The sequence below is a fragment of the Neophocaena asiaeorientalis genome, unplaced genomic scaffold, assembly GCF_003031525.2.
Source record: "Neophocaena asiaeorientalis asiaeorientalis breed wild unplaced genomic scaffold, Neophocaena_asiaeorientalis_V1.1 scaffold242, whole genome shotgun sequence".
NCBI lineage: Eukaryota > Metazoa > Chordata > Mammalia > Artiodactyla > Phocoenidae > Neophocaena > Neophocaena asiaeorientalis.
Window position 1 is genome coordinate 8,122,515 of NW_020172451.1, and position 25,540 is coordinate 8,148,054.

Here is a 25,540-nt window from a genome sequence, read left to right on the forward strand (position 1 = left end):
TGTTTTTCTGGTTTTATACTGTGCTTAGAACCTTGTACTTAGAATTCTGTATGTCTTCTGGATCTTGAGAGGACTCACGTTATATTTTCTACAAATATATATACACATTGTTTTTTAAAAATAATTATTTTGTAAACTGCACAAAATAGATTGTGCATTAGATGTAAAAGATGCCTGATGTTACTCCTTTTGAGGTGAAGCAAGTGTCTGAAGGATAGTTCTTCCTTTAAATACGCAAAGAAGATCAGTGGAAATAACTTCCTAGTCTTGTGTTTTATTATTGTTGTTGTTGGTTTGTTTGTTTGTTTTCGGTACGCGGGCCTCTCACTGCTGTGGCCTCTCCCGTTGCAGAGCACAGGCTCTGGACGCGCAGGCTCAGCGGCCATGGCTCATGGGCCCAGCCGCTCCGCGGCATGTGGGATCTTCCCGGACCAGGGCACGAACCTGTGTCCCCTGCATCGGCAGGTGGATTCTAAACCACTGCGCCACCAGGGAAGCCCCTTGTGTTTTATTATTATAGATAAATCCCTAATAATATTTCCTCTTCTTTCATGGTTTTAATTCTGTCTTTTCTTTTTCCTAATTAAAAAAAAAAAGATTCTAAAAGCTGGCACATGTTTTTAGAGATAATTGTTTATAGGAGGCCATGTGTAGTACTTATTGTTTTAGTTGACAGTTGGAAATGCCTAGAAGGATAGAGACCAGACTTTTTAATTTACCTTTTATGGCATTAGGACCTGTGGTTTTCTTTATTAATAGACTTTGGCAAGGATCAGATGTCCATTTTTTGGGAGGAGTGAGCTTGAAAGATTGATCAGCCTTGAAATTGATGTTTTGTGGTTTAATACAACCATCTGGTGCAGTATTACCCAGTACTACAGCTGTCTTGCCCACTATGGTAGCCACTAGACACACATAGCTGTGGAGACTTGAAATGTAGCTAGAGTGACTGAGAAAATGAATTTTATATTTTATTTAATTTTAATTACATTTAAATAGCATATGTGGCAAGTGGCTACCATACTGGATAGCACAGTTCTAGACCCTTCACATTCTGACCTTAGCCAGCCTTTCCAGCTATCTTCCACCACTCCCTTTAATGCTCCAGCTAAACTGGAGTGTATTGGTTACGTTCTTATCCTTATAGTATTTCCTGGGCCAGGTCTTGGCTCATGCCATTCATCTTTAGTTTTTGGAGTCCTTCAAAGGTGGCATATATGGTGCTGCTCCAATGAAGCTTATCTAATCCTTTCTGTACTCGAATAATTTATTATCTGCAAGCTCTTAAAGCAGTTATAATACTGTCTTTGATTACAGTGACTTTGTTTTACGTTCCTTATCTTCTCCATTATATTTATAAATTCCTTGAGGGGGGCTTTTATAGTTTTTATGATTGTATGTGTGTGATAGGCTTAACCTTTTCTCTTTTTTTCCCTGCAAAATGCTAGCAAAGTACATTTATACATAGTAGGTGGTCAATATGCATTAGCTGAGTCTGTTGAGGTTACCGTGCACTAGAGGGCGGTATCATGCCCATAAGCAAAATGCAGTGTTTGTCCCAAAGTGACAGATATATTTTGAGCATTCTGTCTTAATTCAGTTTTATTCAATCTCATATTAATAATTATAGCCTTCAGAATGAACTCACATCTTTTAATTGTCAGTGATATTAATAAATAACCTTTTCACATACTTGTCTTGAATTCGATTCAGGATATGATTTTGGACCAGGAGATTGGTGAGATTCTTACTGGGAAGAAACTTAGTACATCTGAGAAACACTGGCCAAGGCATTAGGTGTCAGAGATTACTTCCTTGAGGGCAGAAGCCTTTTTGTGGTAGGCAGCTAGGGCTCGGTACTGAGCTGATAGTCAAGAACCTGAAGTTCTTGGTTTGATCTTGCCAGTGGGGAGCTTGGCTAAGTGGCTCTAACCTTGGCATACCAGTTTCTTTTGTTGTACAGTGGGTATAATGTCTGCCGTCCTAACTCATAAGATCATACGTGTGAAAGTAGCTGTGTAAAGTATTATATAAATATATTGGGGTATTTTCCTTCTCAATTCCTACCTTTTACCAAGACATGTACATAGCAAGTGATTGATTTATGACATTTATTTTTCACCTTTTAGGTAAAGAATTTACTCTGTTAAAGGTTGCCGAGAGATATATTGATACAATTACTCCCACCTAGGCTGCACACACTGAGAAGTGATTATAGTCACAATAGTTTGGTTAAAATATATCCTGGCCTTTGATGTTATGCAGCCTTAAAATAAACTGTATGTGTTGTGTGTGTATAAACTACATATACGTATAGTTTAAATTCTTTGTTAGTCTCCTCTCTAGTGGATTTATTTTTGTATATCTTCTACCCTGCTTAATACTAACTTCAAATATTCAGAATGAGCCAACTGTTGTGAGGTTTTTTTTTAACTCATTATAGAAAACCAGGTTTTGGAAATATGCATTAGATTTTCTTGCAGGGTTTGTGGGTTAGAAAAGAAGCAATCCATTCTAGAAGGAGGGTAGTATAGTGGTTGTTTTTTGCTGAGAACAGCCGTCAGTCTGGAGCCTTCTCTAGTAAATCATTAGCTGTATCAAATAAAATGTTCAGCTGAAGTTCGTGCAATCTCACAGTTACTAAACACTCTTGCCAAAGAGAGTTGCAGTCATAATATCTGCAGTTGAATCATTTCCTGTTCAGGCTTGCAGGTGGGGGAACTGTCTGAAACTGCAGTCCTGTAAGATTAGTTATAAAGAAAATGCCTTGGTGGGAGAGGCCTTGATGATATTAAATGACAGCCTAGAGAGTGTGTGGGTGGAGAAGGTACCCCGGGATCCTGGGACTAACCAGACTTGAAGGCATAGATCAGGATATGCAAGCCCACTCCCATGGGGCCATCTGACTAAAGCTTGTCTAGGGCGTTCAGATATGTGCTGAACACACTCGGGCACTGGGCCAGGCAGATGGCACATTCCTGTACCGACCTTCGGAGGCCTGCCAGGTTACAAAGCTAGCATTGGAGGCGTGGCTCTGCTCTGGCATGAACAGCCCGCGAGCCTGCATTTCATCTAGTGTTTGGTCCTCCCCAGTTGAAGGGATGCCTTGGGATCGGTTTGGTCTCTGAGTCCACTTAGGGGTTGCCACCTATTCTCATTCCCCTTGCCCCTACCCCATCTTGGAGTTGATTTTTATTGTCCGCACAGCCCCAGAACTTACTCACATCCTCTAAGTGATTCCTCCAGACTGGGGATGACCCAAGGTTAGCGTTTGAGACGCCACAACTCCCCTCCCGCCTCTCCCTGCCGCCTGTTGTCATTGACCCACATTTTTAGGTTTGACTAACCTTCCGTCTGAGAATAGGTGGTGGCTGCAAGTTAGGCTGCAGCCACCTGTCCCTTTATTTGCTTCAGTGCGTCCCTTTAGCTGTGTAAATTCGGGTGAGATGCACTGCTTGGGCTTCACCTTGCCCACCCCGTCCCCTGCTTTCCTGTTGCCCTTTTGATTTTTTTAAATCTGATACTGAGCCTCTCCTCCCCCCACTCACACACCAATGGAGTCTCCTATGCTATTTCTGTCAGTTTAATGATCCCCAGCTGTTGCTGTAGTTCTGGCTGTTTTCATGCTCCAGAGAATCAGAAGAGCCAGAGAAAGAGGGGTCTTGCTTGTGTATCACACAGTGCGTCAGACAAGTCTAATGCACTTTTCTGAAACAACTACCAGGAGACTTCTTAGGGAAGAGTGTTATTACTGGGATGATTTGAAAATGCAGGAGGAAGGAAACTATAAGCTAGTATCTGGGATATTTTAAAAATAAGCATTCTGCTGAAAGGTGTGGCACCCTCTGCATCACTCAGAATTATGCTAGAAAGATGTGGTATGTGATAACTGGGTAATTGGTTGATCACTTTGCATTCTACTTCCATTTTAGCTTTGGAGCTGGACTGTCCACTCTGAGCCATGGTGTGTGTTGAAGGAGCCAAACATCTAAATAAAAAGGAGGCTTCTATGATGGGAAAACACACAAATCATTCCTGAAGTGGCCAGAAAAGGCCTTGATTTCAGTTCTGCTTTAACTTAATGCAGGTTTGTTTTGTAAAATTTTGTGTTGAACCTGCAATATTGAAATGTTCCACTTGCAAATTTGACCACACAAACTTCAGGAAATACAGAGTTGCAGCTCTCCTGACAACATCCCCGCCCTTATACTTACTTACACGTTTACTTTTGAAATGCCTTTATTAAACCTGGGGGGATGGGGCGTGGGAAAATCCTACAGTAGTTAAATGGGCTACAGTATTATAATAGACTGGCTTTTCCTTTATGGATTTGGTCTTGAGAATTTTAACCCATCCAGCAGTTTTAGCTGAATAGGCTTGTAGCTTTCACACCTCATATATTACATGAACTTTAATTTTATGGATCTCATTCTTCTACAGAAAGGAAAAAATTTGCTGTAGCCTCTACCAGAATTTATTTTTAAATATTCTTTTATTTTTTTTGTGAAAAATAGATAAAATTTTATATTACCTAGGATTTAAGGGTTGAGAAATTATTACCATTTTTCTTTAAATATCATGGAGAAGTTTACACATAAACATTAGAATTTTCAGATATTGTGTGTGTGTGTGTGTTTTAACCCGTTTTACCAAATTTCTAATTCCTAATAACCTTTCTGCTCCCTAATTCTTCCCCTAAAATTTTTTTCATTTAAAAATTATTTTAACCAGAATTTACCATTTTTTCATCAAAATGTCAGTTATGTGAACTGTCATTAATTATACAAACACTGAAAGTTAATTTCAAAAATGTCAAGAAGCTAAGTTGGAAGTACTTTAATAGAAAAAAACTAACTTTCCGAGTATTTACAGAATTTATATGAGAATATAGGCCTCCCTTATTATTTCAGTCATGATTATCCTACCATGCTATATGTTTTCAAGTCCATATTATAAAGATATAGAAGGAATAAATACTCTAATATAGTTTTAAGGGAAAAATTTTTTTGTCACTTCTCGCTTAACTACCCTGTTCCAAGCTTTGAGTCTATTCACCTGTCACCTGCCCTCAACAAAGTTGGGTGCAAAATGTCAGCACCAGTTATGCAGCAGGGAAGAGCAAATGAGATTCGAAGCTGCCCATGTTTTCTGGGTGAACGTGCAGAACTAATGTGGCAGGGAAAATGCTGTTCCTGGTGCCTTTAATGTTGGGTTTGTTCAGATGGCCCTGCCAGTCCAAAGGAAGCACATTCCCAATTTATCTCCACCCATTCAGACGTATGGTGCAAGTACATGTTATCCTCAGATCTTCTGTGTTAGGGTTGTTTTGAGCATTGCCTTATAGATCCTCAGGAAAGAGACTGATGACATTGAAGTGGCTGGCAGTTTGAGATATGTCTGCTGCAGTCAGAGAAGATTACTTCAAGGGGGGGGGGGGCTGATGAGCAACTACCCAAAATGAAATGGTGAGCCTCAGGTTTTTGAGGATTTGGGGGTTTGATTTATTTACTTATTTATGTATAATTATTAATATTTTTGCTATGACTCTGGCATTAAATGTGATGTAATAGAAAAAGCACAGATTTTGGTATCAGGCCAACCTGTGTTTGAACTCTGGCTCTACCTCTTACTAGCTGTGCAAACAGTTACTTAACCTCTTTGAACCTCTTTTTCTTCATCTATAAAAGAGAGGCAATACATACCTTAAATAACTGTTGATATCATTGATAAATGAGTCACTGTAGTAGTGCAACCAACCCAGTGACTTCATAGTATAGGAAATCGGCATGTTCGATTCTTCATTTCTTATATCTTAGTTTCCTTCTCAAGACAAGCCTTTTCTTACTTCGGTGCCTTTGCACTTGCTATTTCTGCTGCCTGGAGCACTCTTTCTCCAAATCTTTTCATGGTTTATCATGCTGTTTAGGTTTCTGAGTAAGAGTCTCTATCTCCTCAGAAGGACCTTCCCTGTGAACTTGGTCTAAAATTGACCACCCACCGTCACTCTCTCTTTTCTTATGCCACTGTGTTTTTCTTCACATAATGTACCACCGGAAGTTATATGTAACTTATGTATTGTTTTTCGCACTAGGACATATACTCTGTGAGGGCAGAGACGTCAATCTGTCCATTTTACTGCTATATCACCTAGCACAATGCCTAGCTTATAATAGGTACATGATAACCATTAGCTTGATTAATTAATGAATGAATCAACCCAGAATCTCCCTAGTACCAGGGAAGAACCCCTGGCAAATTGCAGAAAGGAAGTTGTACCAGGAAGCAGGTACTCTCTGCCTATTCGAGAGCCAAATGGGAAGCGGGCCTGTGGAGTTCTCTGGTATCCTTCCAGACTGCCTCCTGTCTCTGGGAGGAGCCCCTTTGAATGACCTTTACATGTGACCACTGTTATCTATAGTCTCTATGTCTTTTGGAATTTGAATAGAGGGGAGATTTTCAATTCTAGAGTTCTGAAATGCCATAAACTATTCACTGAAATCACCTGGACTTTCCCCTGGTTGGTAAACGTATAGATGATTTTTTCCAGCCACATCATGCAGATAATATAGTGTCATTTTTAAACATGCAGAACTGGTGTGTTTTATGAAAGAAAAGAAGCACAACATATGATAGTGGTTAAGGGCTCAGGTTGTCGATTCAAATGGAGCTGGGTTCCAATTTCTGTTCTACCCTTTACTTACCCTATGACCTTGGGCAAATTGCTTAATTTCTCTAACGCTCAATTTCCTCATCTACAAATAGTATAATAATAACAACTTCGGGACTTCCCTGGTGGCACAGTGGTTAAGAATCCGCTTGCCATTGCAGGGGACACGGGTTCGAGCCCTGGTCCAGGAAGAGCCCACATGCCGCAGAGCAACTAAGCCCATGTGCCACAACTACTGAGCCTGCGCTCTAGAGCCCGTGAGCCACAACTACTGAAGTCCGCATGCCTAGAAACTGTGCTCCACAACAAGAGAAGCCACTGCAATGAAGAGTATCTCCCACTTGCCGCAACTAGAGGAAGCCTGCACGCAGCAACAAAGACCCCAATGCAGCCAAAAATAAAAAAAAATAATAACTTCCATATAGCTTTGTTTTAAGAATTAAACAAGATGATACATGCATGTTTTCACTGTTTTATAAGTATTATTACACAATACAGAGCCCCTTTATTTTGCGTATTTTAGTAGTTCAGGTTGGATTTTCATAAGCTTATCATTTGTAGATTACCAGGTTTACAAACCCAGGAAAATATCTCATCTCTGCCTGTATCCCTGCCAGTATTCAGATTAAATAGAAGCTATTTATCATTTTTAGTATTATTTCTGATTTCTAAAGCAGATCATTTGAGAGATAATTTAACTCATGTTTACACACTATATACAGAGATGAAAGAGAAATTTATGGGATTGTGAAAGGGTTGAATGAGCATATTGATAAAATAATCAAATTTGAAATCTCACAGATGATTTTGGTATGTGTGATTTTAAAAAGAATTAGGGATTCCTGTCTTCAAGTCTTTGAAACATTACATTATTGTTTATTTGTTTATGCCACAAATCATTTTATAATTTAAATTTATTAGTAGACCATTATTATTTGTTCTTCATAGTTAATCATTTATAGGAATTAGTAATTTCTTTCTGTCCAATACATGGTAGCACTTCAGTTTGAAAAACTTGACCTTTGGGACTTCCCTGGTAGCACAGTGGTTAAGAATCTGCCTGCCAATGCAGGGGACACAGGTTTGATCCCTGGTCTGGGAGGATCCCACATGCCTCAGAGCAACTAAGTCCATGCGCCACGACTACTGAGCCTGCACTCTAAAGCCCGCGAGCCACAACTACTGAGCCTGCACACCACAACTACTGAGGCCGGCACGCCTAGAGCCCGTGCTCTGCAACAAGAGAAGGCACCACAATGAGAAGCCCGCGCACCGCAATGAACAGTAACTCCCACTCGCTGCAACTAGAGGAAGCCTGCGCGCAGCAACGAAGACCCAATGCAGCCAAAAATAAATAAATTTATTAAAAAGAAAAACCTGATCCTTGATATGTTTTAGTAATTGATTTGTATATCTTTCTGAAATAGTCAAATCCATGGGTTTTTTAAATAAACTTTTTGTTTTGCAATAATTTTAGACTTACAAAAAAGTTGCACAGATAGTTCAGAGAGTTCTCATACACCATTCACCGATTGCCCCTAATGTAAGCATCTTACATACCTTTGGTACATTTGTCAAAACTAAAAGATTAACATTGGTCACACTACTAAGTAAACTCCAAACTTTATTTAGATTTCATTTGTTTTCCCACTGATGTCCTTTTTCCGTTCCAAGATCCGATCTAGGATACCACAGTGCATTTAGCCATATGCCTTTTAGATGGTGGATCAGTAGGATCCCTCTCTGAATCAACTTTCCTTCTCTCACCTCTACTTCCTCCTTTTTGTCTTAACTCTGGATCTGACTTTTAGCAGATCCTTTATTCTCTGGCAACAGATAAATGGACCCTTCTGGGTCCTTTTTTTTTTTTTTTAAGTATTGATTTATTTGGTTGCGCCTGGTCTTAGTTGCGGCACTCGGGGTCTTCATTGCGGCACTTGGGGTCTTCATTGCCACGCACTGGATCTTCGTTGTGGCACGTGGGATCTAGTTCCCTGACCAGGAGTCTAACCCAGGCCCCCTGCATTGGGAGCGCAGAGTCTTAACCACTGGACCACCAGGGAAGTCCCCTTTCTGGGTCTTTTAACCACTGTTTTGGTATTGACAGCTCAGAACTTCAGGAGCATGCTTTGAACACTCCCTGTATATTTAATTTTGTTAATGAATGTGTGCTGATTCTTCTGCCTTTCTCTGCGTCTTGCTCTTTATACATACCAGGTTGTCTAGAGTCTGGGAACAGAGAGTGCTTCTTCACTGACTGCATGTTTCAGAACTGCCTTCTAAAAGGAAGCAGTTCTCCTCTCTACCTCTCCCCTCCCCTCTCCCTCTTCCCCCTGCCCCACAACTTGGGACATGATTTTAAATAAGGAGGTTTTTTTATATAAGGCCCTTTCACTCTGCAGAATAAAGCATCTCATTGGAGGTATGGTACCAGGTTACAGTACTAGCAGTTCTTGCTCCTGTCCTAGAGAAAAACTATCTCATGTAAAGACCTCTAGTGAAACATTTATAGTCTGTGTTACAGTTTTACAAAGCACTTTTCACATACATTAGGTTTTTTTGAGCTTCAAAGGGTAGGGGTTATTTTTCCAAATTGTATTATAGTGAGAAAGTCAAGGCTAAAAGACGTTAAGTGACTTGATTAGGTAGCAGCAGAGCCAGGCCTGGAACCCGTGTCTTCCCATTCTTTCTCTCATGTTTTTGGTCTGCCCTTAAAGGTCAGTTCTCTAAGTGTATTGCATTCATTTGGAACTTACAAAATATTCATATAACCAACTCAATATGCAATGCTTGCCCCTCTCCCCGGAGTCATAGTTAAGTTGATAGTAAATGCTTTCTGGTTAAGAGTAGGACTAATTATAGAATACACTGGGCCTTTAAAATGCTATTGTTTATATTAAAAGCATAGGCCAGAAATACATTTTTAGTGCTGTGTACGCTGTGCTAACCCATTCCGGCTGGTTTCCCAAGTTGACGGAAGAAAATTAATCATGAAAAGGACTAGAGAAATTTAGAACTTAGAGAGCTTGAGAAATTATATATAAGGAACAAAAGAAAAAAGAATTCCAGGGATGCTGTAGGACAGGGTAGGAATGAGAACCAGGAAGCAGGAAGAGCAGTGGAGGGGAGTAAGGGAGCACAGAGGCATCTCTCCCCCTTCTTTGACATCTTTCTAGTCTCTCTCAGGAAGGGCTTATGAGAGATTACAGTAAACAGGGGCCCAGAGGAGTATTCTTTTCGGGAATGAAATCAGAAAATTACTCGAAACATTAGTTCAAGCTAATCATGGGGATAAAATATTTTTAAGGGCCAATTTTTATGTTCACTCATCCTACCCCACATAGAAAGGATCTTGTTTCTGTTTCTCTGTGACTTCCAGCGTTGGGTAGTATCACCTTTGTATTCCCATAGCACCTAAAAAGTACGTAACTATTTGAATTTCTATTTTTAAGAAACCAACACATCTTTTTATTATTTATGCATATCTGTGTAGCACACATAAGACCAAATGACTTGAGTTTGGCAGGGACCCTTAGTAGTGTGTGCTAGCTAAAGTTGCATTTTTCTGTGACTTTTTAAGTAAAAAATCTATATTACAGACATCAATATCTTTCTTATAGCATTGTAATTATCCGTTTTGAGTCCCTTTTTTTGCATTAGACTTAAGAATTCCTTGAGCATGAGAACCATGTCTTATTCACATATCTATTTCTAGCGCCCGGCCCTGGCTTTGAGAGTACAAAAGATGTTTGAATGCATGAATTGAATCATGGGAACCGTCAAACCACTTGGTTGGGATGTGGTGTCTGAGTAATGTTTTCTTTGAAAATACTCTTCACTCTTATAAGTCCTTATTTGATGGTTGTTTCCCTCAGACAACCACTGAAGGCAGCGACTCTGTCTGGTCACTACTATATCCCCACAGCAAGCTCAGTGGCTGGCACGTGTAGTAGACCCTTATATTTCTTGAGTGAATGCCAAGGAAAGTTTTGACAGGAACTGAGGAATAACTGAATAAGGCATGAATATGAGGTGCATAGGTGTGCTGACCAACTAGTATGTGAACCCTCGAGCAACTAAGCAAATATGTGTAAAGTGACTAAATGTAACTGTGTCTTAACTTACTTATTTTAATACAGCTTACCCTGACGTCTCTGTTTCTCAAGGATTGTTAGTATCTTAAATAATTGACTCTGTAATAGTGAAGAGAATTAAAAAATCATCTAAAAAATAGTGAAGAGGAAATGTGGAAAGTTAGTTATCACAGAATATTAAAGGAGGAGTAACTGTGAATTCCAGGGTCTGACCTCTCTCATATCCTTTATTCTTTCTTGTAAAACATTGATCACAACTTGTACTTATTTATATGTGATTTGATGTCAGTTTCCCCACTGGACTGAAAGCTTTATGTGAGCAGAGACCATAGGTGTATCCAGCCTACTAGTATGAACCCTAATGTATTTGTTATATGAGTGAATGAGAGGATGCATGGAGGAGAACTCTTTGCTCATCCTGACTCCCAATCCCTATTTTGGTGGTGATGCTATAAAGTAGCCCAGGCAGCAGAAATGAGAAATACCTTCCTCTGGGGGTACCTTCACCTACTTTTTAAAAATAATTAATTAATTTGAAAATTGAGATATAATTGACATAAACACCCTTCACCTACTTTTATTCATATACTCTAATAATGAAATGGGTGGGTGTTCAGAGAATAGTCTCTGGTTCTAAGTGATAGGTGATGTGGTTTCACAATTTGGGTGATTTTGCAGTTTATAGGGTAAACTGAAGTATAAAAATACACCAATAACATAGGTGTAATTCACTGCTGCAAAGATGAATATTCTAATTATGAGCATGCTAAGCTTCACATAAGGCTAAAACCCACACTGTTCCTTCTCTTCCCAGTAAAACACATTCTCCAGTTTGAAGCTAGAGGTGGTGTTGTCTATTGCTCAGTTGAATTGTATCTGCTTATTTCTTCTGGGATTGGTACCTGAAGGTTAATGAGGAGGAAAAATGTACCAATTATTATGAGATCAGGCTTTGGGGATTTATAGAAAGAACAGAATTTGGAGTAAGAATATACTATCTGAAATTAGTTATAACAATTAATATTTATGAAATAAGTGTGCTAGGCTGTGTTTAAAAGAGAACTTAGAAGATGGTGCCTCATATCAAGTGCATTAGAGTTAGATAGAAAAGTCACGGAAGTGAGCCTAGAGATGCCAGATTTTATCTGTTTATTAAGTTGTACTTTAGCCATTTTTTTCCCCTTGACAGTAGTAGACGACAAATAATTTTTCTGGAAGAAGTGTGTTAGAAAATGAAAGTCCTCTCCTGTTACAAACTTTTAAACAAATTTAAAACAAAATTTTTAACTTAAAAAGATTCAACCATTGTTCAGTACACACCAAAGGATGATGTGCTTTAAAAGCAGTTAATTGGGAGCATCAAAAGAAAGGTGAATTAAATCTGCGCAGTACTAGTTACTCAGCATGATTTATAATTGGCATTATGAACATGGATGGAACATGTTTAATTTTCCAGTGTAAAGTGAATTTAAGTTATGCCAAAGTAGCATTAAATGGGGCAGCAGTTGTTAACCTGACACTACGTTAGAATCATCTGGCAAGCTTTTGAAAAACCCTGATGTCCAGGCCCCACTCCAGACCAATTGAAGACATTCTCAGATGATTTTATTTGGGAAGTAAAGGTTGAGAATCACTAGAATGGGGGAAAGAATACAAGCATAAGAATACAGAAGATTTGGTTTCAGTCCTGGCTTCTGTTTTCTAGTATTTTGTTGAGAATTTTTGTGTCTGTGTTCATAAGGGACATTGGTCTGTAGTTTTGTTGTGATGTCTTTCTCTGGCTTTGGTATCAGAGTAATGCTAGCCTCATAAAGTGAGTTGGGAAGTGTTCCCTTCTCTGTTTTCTGGAAGAGTTTGTGAAGGATTATTATTAATTCTTCTCTTAAATGTTTGGTAAAATTTACCAGTGAAGCCATCTGAGCCTTGGTTTTTCTCTTCTCCTCAAAAAAAGGAAAATCTCTCTACTTTTTATAGGTCTCTCTGGATATTCTGTTTTTTCTTGAGTCAGTTTTAGTAATTTGTGCCTTTCTAGGAATTTGTCCACTTCATCTAAGTTATCTAGTTTGTTGGCATATGGTTCTTCATAGTGTTCCCTTTTAACTTTCTTACTTACTATAGTTGGTGGTAATATCTCCTTTTACATTGCTGAGTTTTGCATCTGTTTTATGTCTCTTTTCTTGGTCATTCTGACTAAAGATTTGTCAGTTTTGTTGATATTTCTAAACAAAAACTTTTGGTTCCATTGGTTTTCTCTGTTTTCTGTATAATTCCTTTCTGCTTTAACTTTCTTTCTTCTACTTACCTTGGGTTTAGTTTGCACTTCTTTTTCTAGCTTCTTAAGGTGAAGGCTTTATAGTATGTATTTGAGATCTTTCTTCTTTTCTGATATAGGCATTTAAGTCTATGAATTTCCCTCTAAGCACTGCTTTAGATATATCCCATAAATTTTGATATATTGTTCAGTTCAAAATACTTTCTAATTTCCCTATTATTTTTCCTTTGACACATTGGCTACTTAAGAGTGTGTTGTTAAATTTCTACATAATTATGAATTTCCCAAATTTTCTTCTGTTGTTGGTTTCTAATTTAATTTCATTGTAGTCAAAGAATGTACTTTGTATGATTTAAATCCATTTAAACTCACTAAGACTCATTTTATGGCCTAGTATATGACCTGTCCTAGAGACTGTTCCATGTGTGCTTGAGAAGAATATGTATTCTGCAGTTGTTGGGTGGAGTGTATTCAAGTTTTCTATATTCTTGTTGATTTTCTGCATATTTCTTCATTATCAAGAGTGAGGTAGAGCTTCCCTGGTGGCACAGTGGTTGAGAGTCCGCCTGCCAATGCAGGGGACACGGGTTCGTGGCCCAGTCCGGGAAGATCCCACATGCCGCAGAGCAGCTGGGCCCGTGAGCCATGGCCGCTGAGCCTGCACGTCCAGAGCCTGTGCTCCACAATGGGAGAGGCCACAACAGTGAGAGACCCGTGTACCGTAAAAAAAAAAAAAAAAGAGTGAGGTAGATTGTAATTCATGAGGAGATAAATCAAAAGATTCCTTATTCTAAATCATTTAAGTAAGTATCATGAAATTGAATTAAAACAAAATGGAGAAATCTTCTATTTTTTTTTTTTAATATTTATTTATTTTGTCTGCGCCGGGTCTTAGTTGCATCATGCGGGGTCTTCGTTGCCGCTTGTGGACTTAGTTGCGGCATGTGGACTCTTAGTTGCCACATGCCTGTGGGATCTAGTTCCCCGACCAGGGATCGAACCCGGGCCCGCTGCAATGGGAGTGCGGAGTCTTACCCACTGGACCACCAGGGAAGTCCCGAAATCTTCTAGTATTAGTTGTACCTTAGGAATGCCAGAAATGACATCTAATTTATTTTCTAGTATATTCGTCCTTTTTATTTTAGTATCTTAGTATGAGGGTCACTTTTAATTCTCATGAAAACTCATGCTTTCAAACTTAACTCCAACCAGGCCAGTCTTTCAGTTGATCATTTCTGGGTAGTAATTTCCTCCTCTGAAGTATGAAAACCTCCATAACTTAGGGTCAAATATCTTAGCGGGGGTGGGGGTGGGGAGAGAAAAGATTTTTGAGAAGGCTTGTTTGCCTTTTGCTCTCCTCAAGCATGTAAACCTCACTGAGTTTCTGATACAGCACTTTTTGGACTAGCATATAATTTCTGGTCAAGGAGCATTTCCCTTATTTGTCAACAAGTTTATTTTGGAGACTTTTTGTAACATAAATAGTCTGAAGAGCTGTGATCAAATTTTGTCATTTGATTAGTTTGTCATTTGATTAGGTTTCATATCCAAATTTAAAGAACTGAGAAAAAGATTCATCAGTGTTTCGAATAGAGCTGAGTTAATGGAATGTTCCTGCAGTCAGAATCTTTGTTGAAGAGGTCTTCATCCTGAGCAAAGGACGATGCAGAGGGAGTGTTTTTGTTCTTTCCCAGTCATTCTCATACTAACCCTTTCCTCTTCTTTTCTACTTCCCTCATAACTTATACTTTGCCTCCCTATTCTAGAAGCCATGGTGAAATCAATAATGGGTAAATATGAATAAGGTAGGAGCAACCTACTGAGCTGCACATCTCCCTTTTCAGTAAAATCCAGAACTACTGACCAGTGGAAGCCATAGAGCTGGACTTGAGAACACAGCACTTATTTTTGCTTTTTCTTTCCAGACTCAGTTGACCCAATTGTTTGATGTGTTCATTTCTTGGGCATTATCCCTTGAATACCATCAGTATACCTCCATGGTCGTACAGGGCAGAAATATGTGAAGTTCCTTCCCTTGCTTTGATTTCCCAAGTAGCCAGTTATTCAAATAGCAGTTGATCACCTGTGTTTGAAACAAATGGAAAACTTGATTATTTTCATGGGGAATGGAGAACCTAGGTTCCCCTACTTTACGGTTTGTTTCTTTTTATTCCAGTCCTTTTCTGGCAGGCAGCTCAGTTGATTCACCATGCATCAGCTTTAAAGACATCTGTTCATCTATATATAGGCTGCTTGCACAGACCCATTTAGAAACAGATGATATATTAAATTTGTGGAATTCAATAACAGTGAAGGTATAAAGATGCATGCTTGTGCACAAATAGGTATTTTTGTTTAGTTTTTATTGACTTGGGGAATGGAGAGGAAATCTAAATGGTGATGTACAATAACATTATACATAATACATAATATACATAATACATAATATGGTATTTACTGAAAGTCACTTATTAAATGATTTGTTCTAAAATGAATAATCCTCAAGGCCTGGAAACATAAAGCCATTTTATTTAGAGTGCTTAGAATTAAGAGGAATTAAGATAGACTAAGGAAGGGGGAAATTCATATAAATATGCATTTCTTTGTAGCTGAAAGTCTTAGAAGAAGGATTGTTGTATATATACAGAGCCAGACAGATACATTACACCATAATTCTGAATTTACTGCTTAGGGCTTTTATTTTCCTCTTTATAAACATTGTTAGGGTTAGCAGGGGTTATGCAATGTATAAAATAATACATACCTACAATCAAATTATAGCAATACCCAGAGTATACTGATAAAGGGTTAATTCTATTATGTAAGTGGGAAACTTGGTCAGATTTCAGACAAGCATAGGGTTTGGAGTTAACTGCTGAGAGGCACAAGATGGAATTTTCAGATAACTGAACTTTAATTTCATTTAGTTTTAGAGATGAAAAAGGTTTATTAGATGAACCTTCCTCTTTGACCTAGAGCTGTTTAAAAAAAAAAAAAGCTCCATAAAAAGCTCGAATCATAGAGTTAAATTTTTGCTTTCATGAAGCAAGAAGTTTTTCAGTCAGTAAGTTTGCATAATGGATCCCTTATGGCCCTGTCTGTATATGGGTTTTTAGGAAGGCTGATGATTGATACTTCAAATTATTCTTGGATAATAGAGTTTTCATTAGTTATTGTTTTTTTTAAGTGTTCAGACTTACTGAATTGCATTAGGTTTCCCTGTTCTCTGAAATCAAATCAGTTTGTTATATTTAATCCTTTTCTAATAGCTCATCTTACACGGGGCCTTAGAAACACTCTAAAAGATGACAAATATATGCCCTTTTTTCCCCTCTTACTTTATCCTGCCTGGCCCTCCTCTTTCTTTCTTCCAAGGAGACATGTGGCACACTATTAAGTACCTTCACTGTAGTGTCACAGCGACCTGGTACGAATCCTAGTTCCAGCACTTTTGAGCCATCTGACCTAAGGCAAAAGTTTAAAGGTTTGATCCTTAGTTTTCTCATCTGTAAAATGGAGATAATAATTGTACTATTCGCACAGGGCTTCCCCCCCTTCAAAATTATTTAATTACAAGGCTGGATAACTGAAAAAGAATTTTCCATTAAAAACAGCTTCAGAGCTAGAAAGTATCAATAACAGGTTATGACTCTAGGGCAGTGACATGATTGAATAGAAATGGTTTGGATCTTATGGATGCATTAATCTAGATTCGATGTTGGTTCAGAAATCTATTTACAAATTAAAACAAAATAATCTGTCTTGAGTTTTGTTTTCTTTCCGTGTCCATAAAATGAAGAGCTTTTCCTGATCACCAGTTTTTCATAAAACAGACAAGTAAATCTCGTGGCGCTAGCCAGAAAAGTTTACACCTTAGGAACTTCATAGCAAACTGGCCTTTTTCAATAGGCAGAGAGCAACCCCTCATTTAAAATGAAGCTGTTCATCAATCGGTGACATTCATAGCTTCATCCTTCAACCTGCAGGATGCTGGTAGGATTGTCAGGTTTTAACCAAGTCATTTTCCAGCAAACATTCTCCCATATGTTTTGGAACTTTCCTTTGCATCTTATTCTCTCCACATAACAGTTCCATTACACAGAAAGCCATTGTTCCAAGCACCACAGAGCAGCTCCCAAGTCCTGATGTAAAAAAGAGGGCTTTTTTTAAAAATTAAACAAGTGAAAAGCATGTCAGTCACTTAACATAGGGCTGACACATAGCAACACTCAATGACTCCTATTATAATTTTATTTTATTATTACTACTGCTGTTGATCTGTAATTTATTCTGAAATCAAGTTCTTAGATTAAATTTATTTTACTGAAACTGATCACCCAAACTTCTTTGACCCTGGCCTGAACCATCCATTTCCCTCATCCCCTTTGCCTTACCACAGAATGAACCCAGGTGATCATACTCTGTGCCTGTTTATCTTATTAGCAGCACAGGCTTCCAAAAGACCCTGGAGAAGCAGAGAAGTAAGGAGCCCAGGTTCTGGAATCAGAATGCTTGGGTTCAAAACCTGTTGTACCTCTTATTAGTAGATCACCTTAGTTAACCTACTTAATCTCTCTGGGCCTCATTTTCCTTACCTATAAAATAATAATACCTATTCTCTCCATAGGGAAGTTATGAAGATTAAGTGAGTTAAAACATGAAAGGATGTAGGACAGTATCTGGCACAGAGCACATGTTCTATAAATGTTAGCTATTAGTGTGGCCGTTGCTGCTTTTATATTTTATTCTGCAAGGCTGTCTTTATTTTTAACAACGTTAATTTGCAAATAATAATAATACCCTCCTGATTAGATTTCTCAGGCTGTATGTGTCATCATTTAGAGATCCAGTTCAGTTTAAGAAACAATTGTTAAATGCTTACTGTGTATTAAGTCCTCTTGGGGGGTGGTTCATAGATTAGTAAGATATATTCCCTGCCCCCCCCCCAGGAGTTTATAAACTGGTAGGAGAGAGAAGATTTATTCAGAGGGTAAGTATTACACAGGGCAAAATATCACTCTACTTTTTATTACAGATAAAAGGTAGCTCACAGGAGGCCTGGAGTAATTCTCAGTGCTGGAGAGGAGTGAGTTGGGAAGGTCAGGTGAAGAGTTGGGCATTTCCAGGTGAAGTGAATAAGGAGTTGGGAAAGTTCATGGTACCTGGAAGAAGAGTGATTGGACAGTCTTGATCGGGGTGACTGAGAGTGGGCGAGACACAGTGCTGTCACTGCAACACGAGGAAACGTAGTAAACTTGATGCAATAGGAGCGTAAGGAGGTGGCAGAGTTGAAGTTGGCTCAAAAGTTTTAGTATTAGTGCTGGGGAAGAGGGTAGTGATACCATTAAAGGGAAAAAGGATGGGAAGTAGATTAGGTTTTGGGGGGGAAAGATAGGTTTTGGACCTGCTGAATTTGAGATATAGTCAGGAGAGACTAGTTACGGTTCTGCAGTTTTTGGAGACCTTCTTAAAAACTGCTTTATGGATGGAAAAGGCAGACATTAGGGTAATATGGTTCCTAACAGATACAGGTCCCCCTCAGATGTGACTTGCAGGGACCTTATAATTGAAGACATCATATAAGGGAACTTCCCTTGACCCATGAGATCCTCTTAACCCTCCTTTTCTGGACATTTTCTCACTTAGTCTCTGAATGGAGGCTATGCCTTTGTCATTCTGTATGGTGTGCAGTGGTAATACCCTTTAGGTTTCACTGGCATTTGAGATAGAGATAATTGGCTTTTTACTTAAAAAAAAAATTCCTATTAACTTGTTATATCAAGTCGTGTTGCCAGAGTAGAAATAGTAGAAACACCCATCACCCTCCCTTAGTCCGGATGTGCTTTGAATCACCTAGCTTTGTTGTTTCATGTCAACAGAACAAGGCTCTAAGTGAAGAGGAAGAGGCAGAGAAGAGTTATCTTAATGGCAAAATATTTTCTGGTCCATGGAAATCCATTGCTTGCTGAAAATAGGTATAATTTTTAGATACAAAAGAAAAGATTTTACAAATAACCAATACTTCCTGATCTATCACTCGCTATACTTATGGTGGTAAACATTTGCTACCAGAAAGAAGGTGTAGAACATCTAGAAAGCTTTTTCTGCTGTGTGGTGGTCCTCATTATGTTTTCTGTGAGTTAAGAATTTGTGTTTTTTTCGTCTTGGAGGAGGACACAGTGTTGTAGAAGGTTTTGAACAAGAGGCAAGACTTTGGTACTTTGTGGATTGTTATCACCCAGCAAGACCCTTTGCAACTTCCTCTCGCCGCCCACAGCAGAATACGGAAACCGTGCTGTATCAGGCCACTTCTGCAATTACAGTCACAATTAAAGGGGATCCTTCTTTCACGCTACACCCTTCTGTTTCGAGGCTTTCTTTGCATTTGAAAATGTGTCTTTTGTGGTGGAATGCCCAACTGAGCCTTGATCTCCCCTCTCTCTTTGCTGCCATGCAGTGCTGCAGTTGAAGCTCCAGCAGCGCCGGACGCGGGAGGAACTGGTGAGCCAAGGGATCATGCCGCGTAAGTACCACTCTCTCTCCCCCTCTCAGCACTTTATAGAGTTGCTTTTAGGATGTGGTGTGTGTACGCAGTATGCCACGGGGAGCATCTAACAGAAAACAAGGCCTATGGGGTTCATTTTTCACTGCTTTCTTTGTCATACTTTTCTAAGTTCAGGGCCTCTCAATCAGTGATAGTTAAGAGAACAGTCCTAATTGATCAAGTTCAGTGAAACAAAAAACGTTAGGTTTAACGGTACCATTGAATCATCCTTAGCTTCTGAACTGCACGTTTTAAAGGGTTTCTACGCCCTATTATACTTCCCTTTATAGGAGGAACAGATCTTGAGCTGGGGTACTGTGAGGAAGAACACTTCTCACATGTGTTTTGCTTTAGTGTTCGGGTGCTTGGGAAGAGACAGCCCTTTTCCATCTAGTATTCTGAGTCAACCCCAGTTTTATTTAGAGTGAGAGCCTCAGATATACCCTAAGGCTGGTGTGGGGATGAGTGTGCCTGAATGGAGTCATTGATGGGGGTATCGCAGGGCTGGGCTTGGTGCAGAACTGCATCACTTGGGAGAAATAAAGCCAACCTTGGAATCTGTTAGAAGTAAGAAAATTTGCTTTTACTACCAATAGCCTTATAAAATGAGTGGAAGCTGAAGCCAGCAAAATTTTGCTTTTTTTGACATTTCTTTTTAAGTCATCAGCAGAGAGTTATGCTCTCCCTCTCATTTCTTTTATCTTTATGTGTTAACTGCTACTTGGACACACCCTAATGAAGTAAAAATTTATATATCATACAACAACTTCTAGCTTCATAGTGGGAGAACTGATGTTTTTCACCTTAACTCAAGGCCTGCTAACCTACTGCTACTGTACTTTCCTAATTCTCATTCACTCATTCATTCAAAATATTTGAGTACCTAGTGTGTGCCTGTTGATACAGGAAGATAAGTTCAACCCCTGCTCTCAGGAGTTTTGTACTTAGAAGACTGATAATATAATAAACAGGGAGACAAACACAATTATTTCAAAACATGGTAAATGCTATGAAGTAAATTAACTGGTTGGTATATTAGTAAATAATAGGAATGGGATGGAATCACTTTGGAAAAGTTGGTCAAGAAAGACCTTCTTGAGGAGGAAATATTTGAGCTGAGATCTGAAGGATATGATGGAGACAGTCATTCAGAAGCAGGAAGAGGGCCCAGGAAGAAGGAAGAGCAAGTGTAAGGGCCTAGTGCAGTTAAGAGCCTGGCATGTTTGCAAACATCAAGGAAGCCATTGTGGCTGGGCCTGGTAAGTGAGGAGGCCCGTTAAGATTGGCAAGGTGTGCGGAGCCAGAATGAGAGCCTTGTCAACCACGAGAAGGAGGTAGGTTCTGCTTTAACTGCAATGGAAAGCCATTGAAGGCTTTTAAGCAAGTGAAGATGGGATTTGATTTACATCGTGGTAAAACCAGGTCCATGTCTAAGAGTTAGAACTTCCTAGCAAGTATAAGGAGTCTGAGGTCTCTTTCTGTCCTAAGTGTCAGCCAGGAAACTTAAGTCTCAAATTTATATCTTTTTTAAAATTGCTATTAACTACCAAACAATTTACCCACATGTCATCTTCTTCTCTGTCCTTCCAGTGAAGGACTCCCCATCTTTAAAGTGTGGATCAGTTAATGTGATCAGGTAGGGCGGTGTTGTGCTTTACAAAACACTCCAGATCCGCCAGTCTATATACAAACCTTGTAGAGGAACAAGTTACCCAGCATCACGTGCCTTTCACCAAGACATCGTGCGTTTAGTGTCTACTTTTTGCCTGGGGTAGTCCTAGGTGCTCTAGAGATTAAAGAAATGTAAGGCACAGGACTTGCCCTCAAGACATTTAACAGTTTATCTGGGTAGTAAGATTTGCCCATCCACAAGATAAAGAGCAATTCAGCATTGACCTGGGGGTGCTGACTCTAATTACAGTACTGGTTCTGAGAGCATAGTGCTACTTCTCAGGATCTGTAGTATGTTCAGGATCCAAAAGCCACGCGGAGGATGAGTGCCTTGCATTCTTCTTGCTGCCTTCCATTTGATACTAGGGGCTACTGGAGATAACCGTTTAATAAGATTTATTGTATACAGTCTCCTTGCTTAGCATTTCTTACAGTATTCTGTGTTGTTAAGACAAATGATGCTTGAGTATTGCAGTTATCTGCTTATATGTTTGTCTCTCCAATTAGACTCTGAGCTCCTTGAGAAAGTATCTTATTTATATTTCTGTCCCCAGTACCTGGCATTGAATGAACGAATGAATGAAGACAGCCAGTTGTAAAGTGGACTGTGTGTGTGCGCGCACGCGCGTGTGTGTGTGTGTGAAAGAGAGAGAGGGAGAGGATGAAAGACAGACACAGATACCACTCTATTGCAAACTTGTTGGAATTCTGGGCATGGAATTAGAAACAACACTCCTGTTCTGTCAGGAGCCCAGGTTCTAAAATATTCTGAATATCTAATTGTGTGCTTTGGGTGGTTCTCTGTATCTGTGAAGTGAGAATAATTGCCCTTCTTATAGGAATAGAAATGTCCTGCTTCTATGAGAATATTGCATCTTCCCTCATACAACAAGCCACCTTCAACTATGGGCACAGTTTGGTTTCCAGCTTTTCTAGTGAAGAAAGTAAGAAGCAAACTCTTAGATTATGAGAGAGAGTGTTGAGGCCTGGGAAGAGTTTCAGGTGTGAAGTTCCCTGCTCATCAGCATGCCTGCTCATGTGCAGATAGGGCCCTGAGTTCCCAAAGATGAGGCTCTTTTTTTCCCCAGCCCCTCACCCTCTGAGTAACACCACTTCCTCACCACAGCCCCTCACCACTACCCTAACTCCCATTATAGTCTCCAACATTCTCTGCCTCCCTGACATCCCCAGCAATTCCACATCTCACCCTTCACTCATGTCTTTCAAAAACAATATGAGTCGTGCTGGGGGCAAATCATAATTGATCAGCCATTTGTTGATTATTGGAGATTTGGAGACCTGAAAAGATAACCTCTGGTTTGAAGTGCCCATTTTCATTTCCATCTTGCTGACCTGAGGAGTTTCTGGAAAGTGCCTTTATGTTTAAGTTTGTTGTACAACTTAGGAAGTAATTAGGACCTTCAAACCAGAGGAAAGGAGCAGTGTAGTCATGGCTATATTCTGCCTCATCATTTCTGATAATATCTTTTATCAAATTCTTCTCATCCCAGTCTTTCTGTAGCTCTAGGAAGAACCCACCCACCTCGTTTCAGAGAACCCTCACATGCAGCTCCCATGTGTGGCTGGCTTCCAGTTCTGACATCATATCTGTAGGACATGATGTTTTCAGTAGCTGCCTTGCTGTCAGAGTCATTCATGTTTTTGCATATTGTTCAAAGTTGGGCTACGGCCTTCCCATAGAATTCAGGGGATTCAAGAACCCCTCAATTCGCATATACCTCTTTCTGCTACTTGATATGCTCTGTTCATGGCATCTAAACTATGGGATATAAAAGTTGGTTTCTGATGTGTTTTTAAATAGAATCATTTCCCAGAATCCTTCTTTCTCATCATGTAAACATTTGTCTCGAATTTAACACTACTTAAACCCTACCAAATGCAGAGTGCCAGATAGCAAAGGATTACATATTCCAGGCCCTTAGCTTTCTTTAATGATGTCTGAAGCTCTGCATATCTTGAGGGAGAGGAGAGATGGCACAGATAGGAAGCTGGTGTTTAAGTACAAAGATTAAGGAATGCTGCTGTATCTAGGATGAAGATTCATAGAAGAGGTGGGTCATGTGTGGTACACTTTGTTCTCAAACAGAGCTTTCCCCACAGCCTTTCTCTTTGACATTTAAAGTGTACAAGCCATAAGGTTAAGGTGAAAATTAAGAAGAACATTCTGGCAATGAGAGCTGCTGCAGAGGAATAACCTTTTAAAGGAAAAGCTGGAAATTCTCCTGACCCAAACAAATGAGAAAAAAGTCTCCTATAATCTTTCTAGATATAAGAGAAGAATCTCATTTGTCTGTTCCCTCTCCACCTTTTGTTATTCCATTGTGAATCATTGAGAAAAAGCAGAGAGTAGCGTATTTCTAATGCTCCAGTTACCCCTTACCAGGCCATTATTGCCCCATGTGCATGTAGTAGGAAAACCTTGGTACCTTGGCAAACATGAGGAAATCATTATGTTTGTCCAGTAGATTAAGGATCTTCCTCCGTTTCTTGGGTGAGCTTGTTTTTTTCATTTTAAATGGTGTTTCTGTGCACTCAGCCTCTGCCATTGGTGACACTTACTTCTCAGTGGTTGGGAAAATCCGAAGGGTGTGAGGACAGCACAACTCAGAGAGGGCAGCCACTGTCAATCCAGGGCCCTGTCAAACTGCCTAGCCCCTGAGAGGCCCTCAGACATGTTGCTGGGTGAGAAAGTGAGCCAGTTGGCCAGCTAGTTTTGACTGATTTATATATCTTCTAGTAGGCCCTGTGTTCTCACCCTGAAACTGGAAAAAAATGGCCTCGTGTAATGGAGTTCCCGCAGCTCTATTTTTAATAAACTTCACCACATCTTGATTCCCCAGCCCTTCAATTCTACGGTTTGATCCCTTTGTCATGCTTCAGCCGTCGGCATTAGCCAAATGCTACACAGAGACAGTGCGGCCCAGTTGCAGCACTGGTAGCTAATCTAAGCTGTCATTTTACTGGCCCCCACGTTAGCCCAAAATCTCCTGCTCATCTGACTGTAGCAGTCTCTGCACCAACAAGAAATTTCTTCTAAACTCTGACAGAAGGTTATTTAATGGCTGGAAGTGTCAGGATTAATTATTACGATCTCTTTTCCTCTGTAGCTAAAATTCTTAATAATAATATTTTTGCTATTTGTAACTTGGGAATTATTTCTTATATTATTCTTGATCAAGTGTACAAACTGAGTTTCAAGATTCTCTTTCCTGAGTACATATGGATAAAAATCTATTTTGGTGAAGCTCTTTTAAAAGTGACTTTTGGTGTTCTTAACCCCTGAGAAGGTAAACCAACCTCCTCAGACCTCAGAATTTCTTGTAATGAGAAAGAGGCTATGATTTAACTTTGTCACTCTCAGTCCGTCTTTATTAAATACTGAGGTGCCGTGGCATCTTTTCCCCCAAGTTACCATGAATTCAAAAGAACAAGCCTTTATACCAGCCCTGTCCAATAGCACTTTCAGTGATGTTAGAAATATTCTATAACACTAGCCACTAGCCACATGTGCTATTGAGTGCTTAAATGTGGCTGGCGTGAGTGAAGAGCTGAATTTTTAATTTAATTTAATTTTACTTAATTTAAATTTAAGTAGTCATACGTGGGTGGTGGCTGTTATATTAGACAATAGGGTTTTAGGCTTTATTCTGCCACTTAGGAACAAGGTGATTTTAGGTAACTCACTTAACTTTTCTGAACTCAAATTCTACTTTTATAAAATTCTTATCTAACATGGAAACAACCTAAATGGATGTGTGGGGTGTATGTGTGTGTACACACACATATACACACATATACATACAGACAATGGAATACCACTCAGCCATAAAAAAAGAATGAAATAATGCCATTTGCAGCAACATGGATGGGCCTAGAGATTATCATACTAAGTGAAGTAAGTCAGAAGGAGAAAGGCAAATATCATATGATATTGCTTATATGTGGAATCTAAAATATGACACAAATGAACTTATCTGTGAAACAGAAGAAGACTCACAGAGAGAACAGACCGTGGTTGTAAGGGGGAGGGAGGTGGGGGAGGGATGGATTGGGAGTTAGCAGGTGCAAACTATTCTATGTATGTATAACTGAATCACTTTGCTGTACCCCAGAAAATAACACAACATTGTAAAACAACTATGCTTCAATAAAATAAATTTTAAAAAAATAAAATTCTTATCTACCCCACAGTTAATTTGGAGATGAATGAGATGATGTATTGTTCATGCTTCTGAAATACAGGTAGTATTATTTGCATTTAAAAGTGAGAA

The 25,540-nt window shown here is 39.3% G+C and overlaps 1 protein-coding gene across 1 annotated transcript in view; it reads left to right on the forward strand.

Moving 5' to 3' along the window:
* The window catches only part of MRTFA (myocardin related transcription factor A), a 196,584-nt gene that overhangs the window by 136,538 nt on the left and 34,506 nt on the right, over positions 1 to 25,540 (forward strand). The window contains exon 4 of the mRNA XM_024737519.1: positions 19,491 to 19,556. Within this exon, the coding sequence (XP_024593287.1) occupies positions 19,491 to 19,556 (66 nt within the window). The remainder of the gene's footprint in view (positions 1 to 19,490; positions 19,557 to 25,540) is intronic.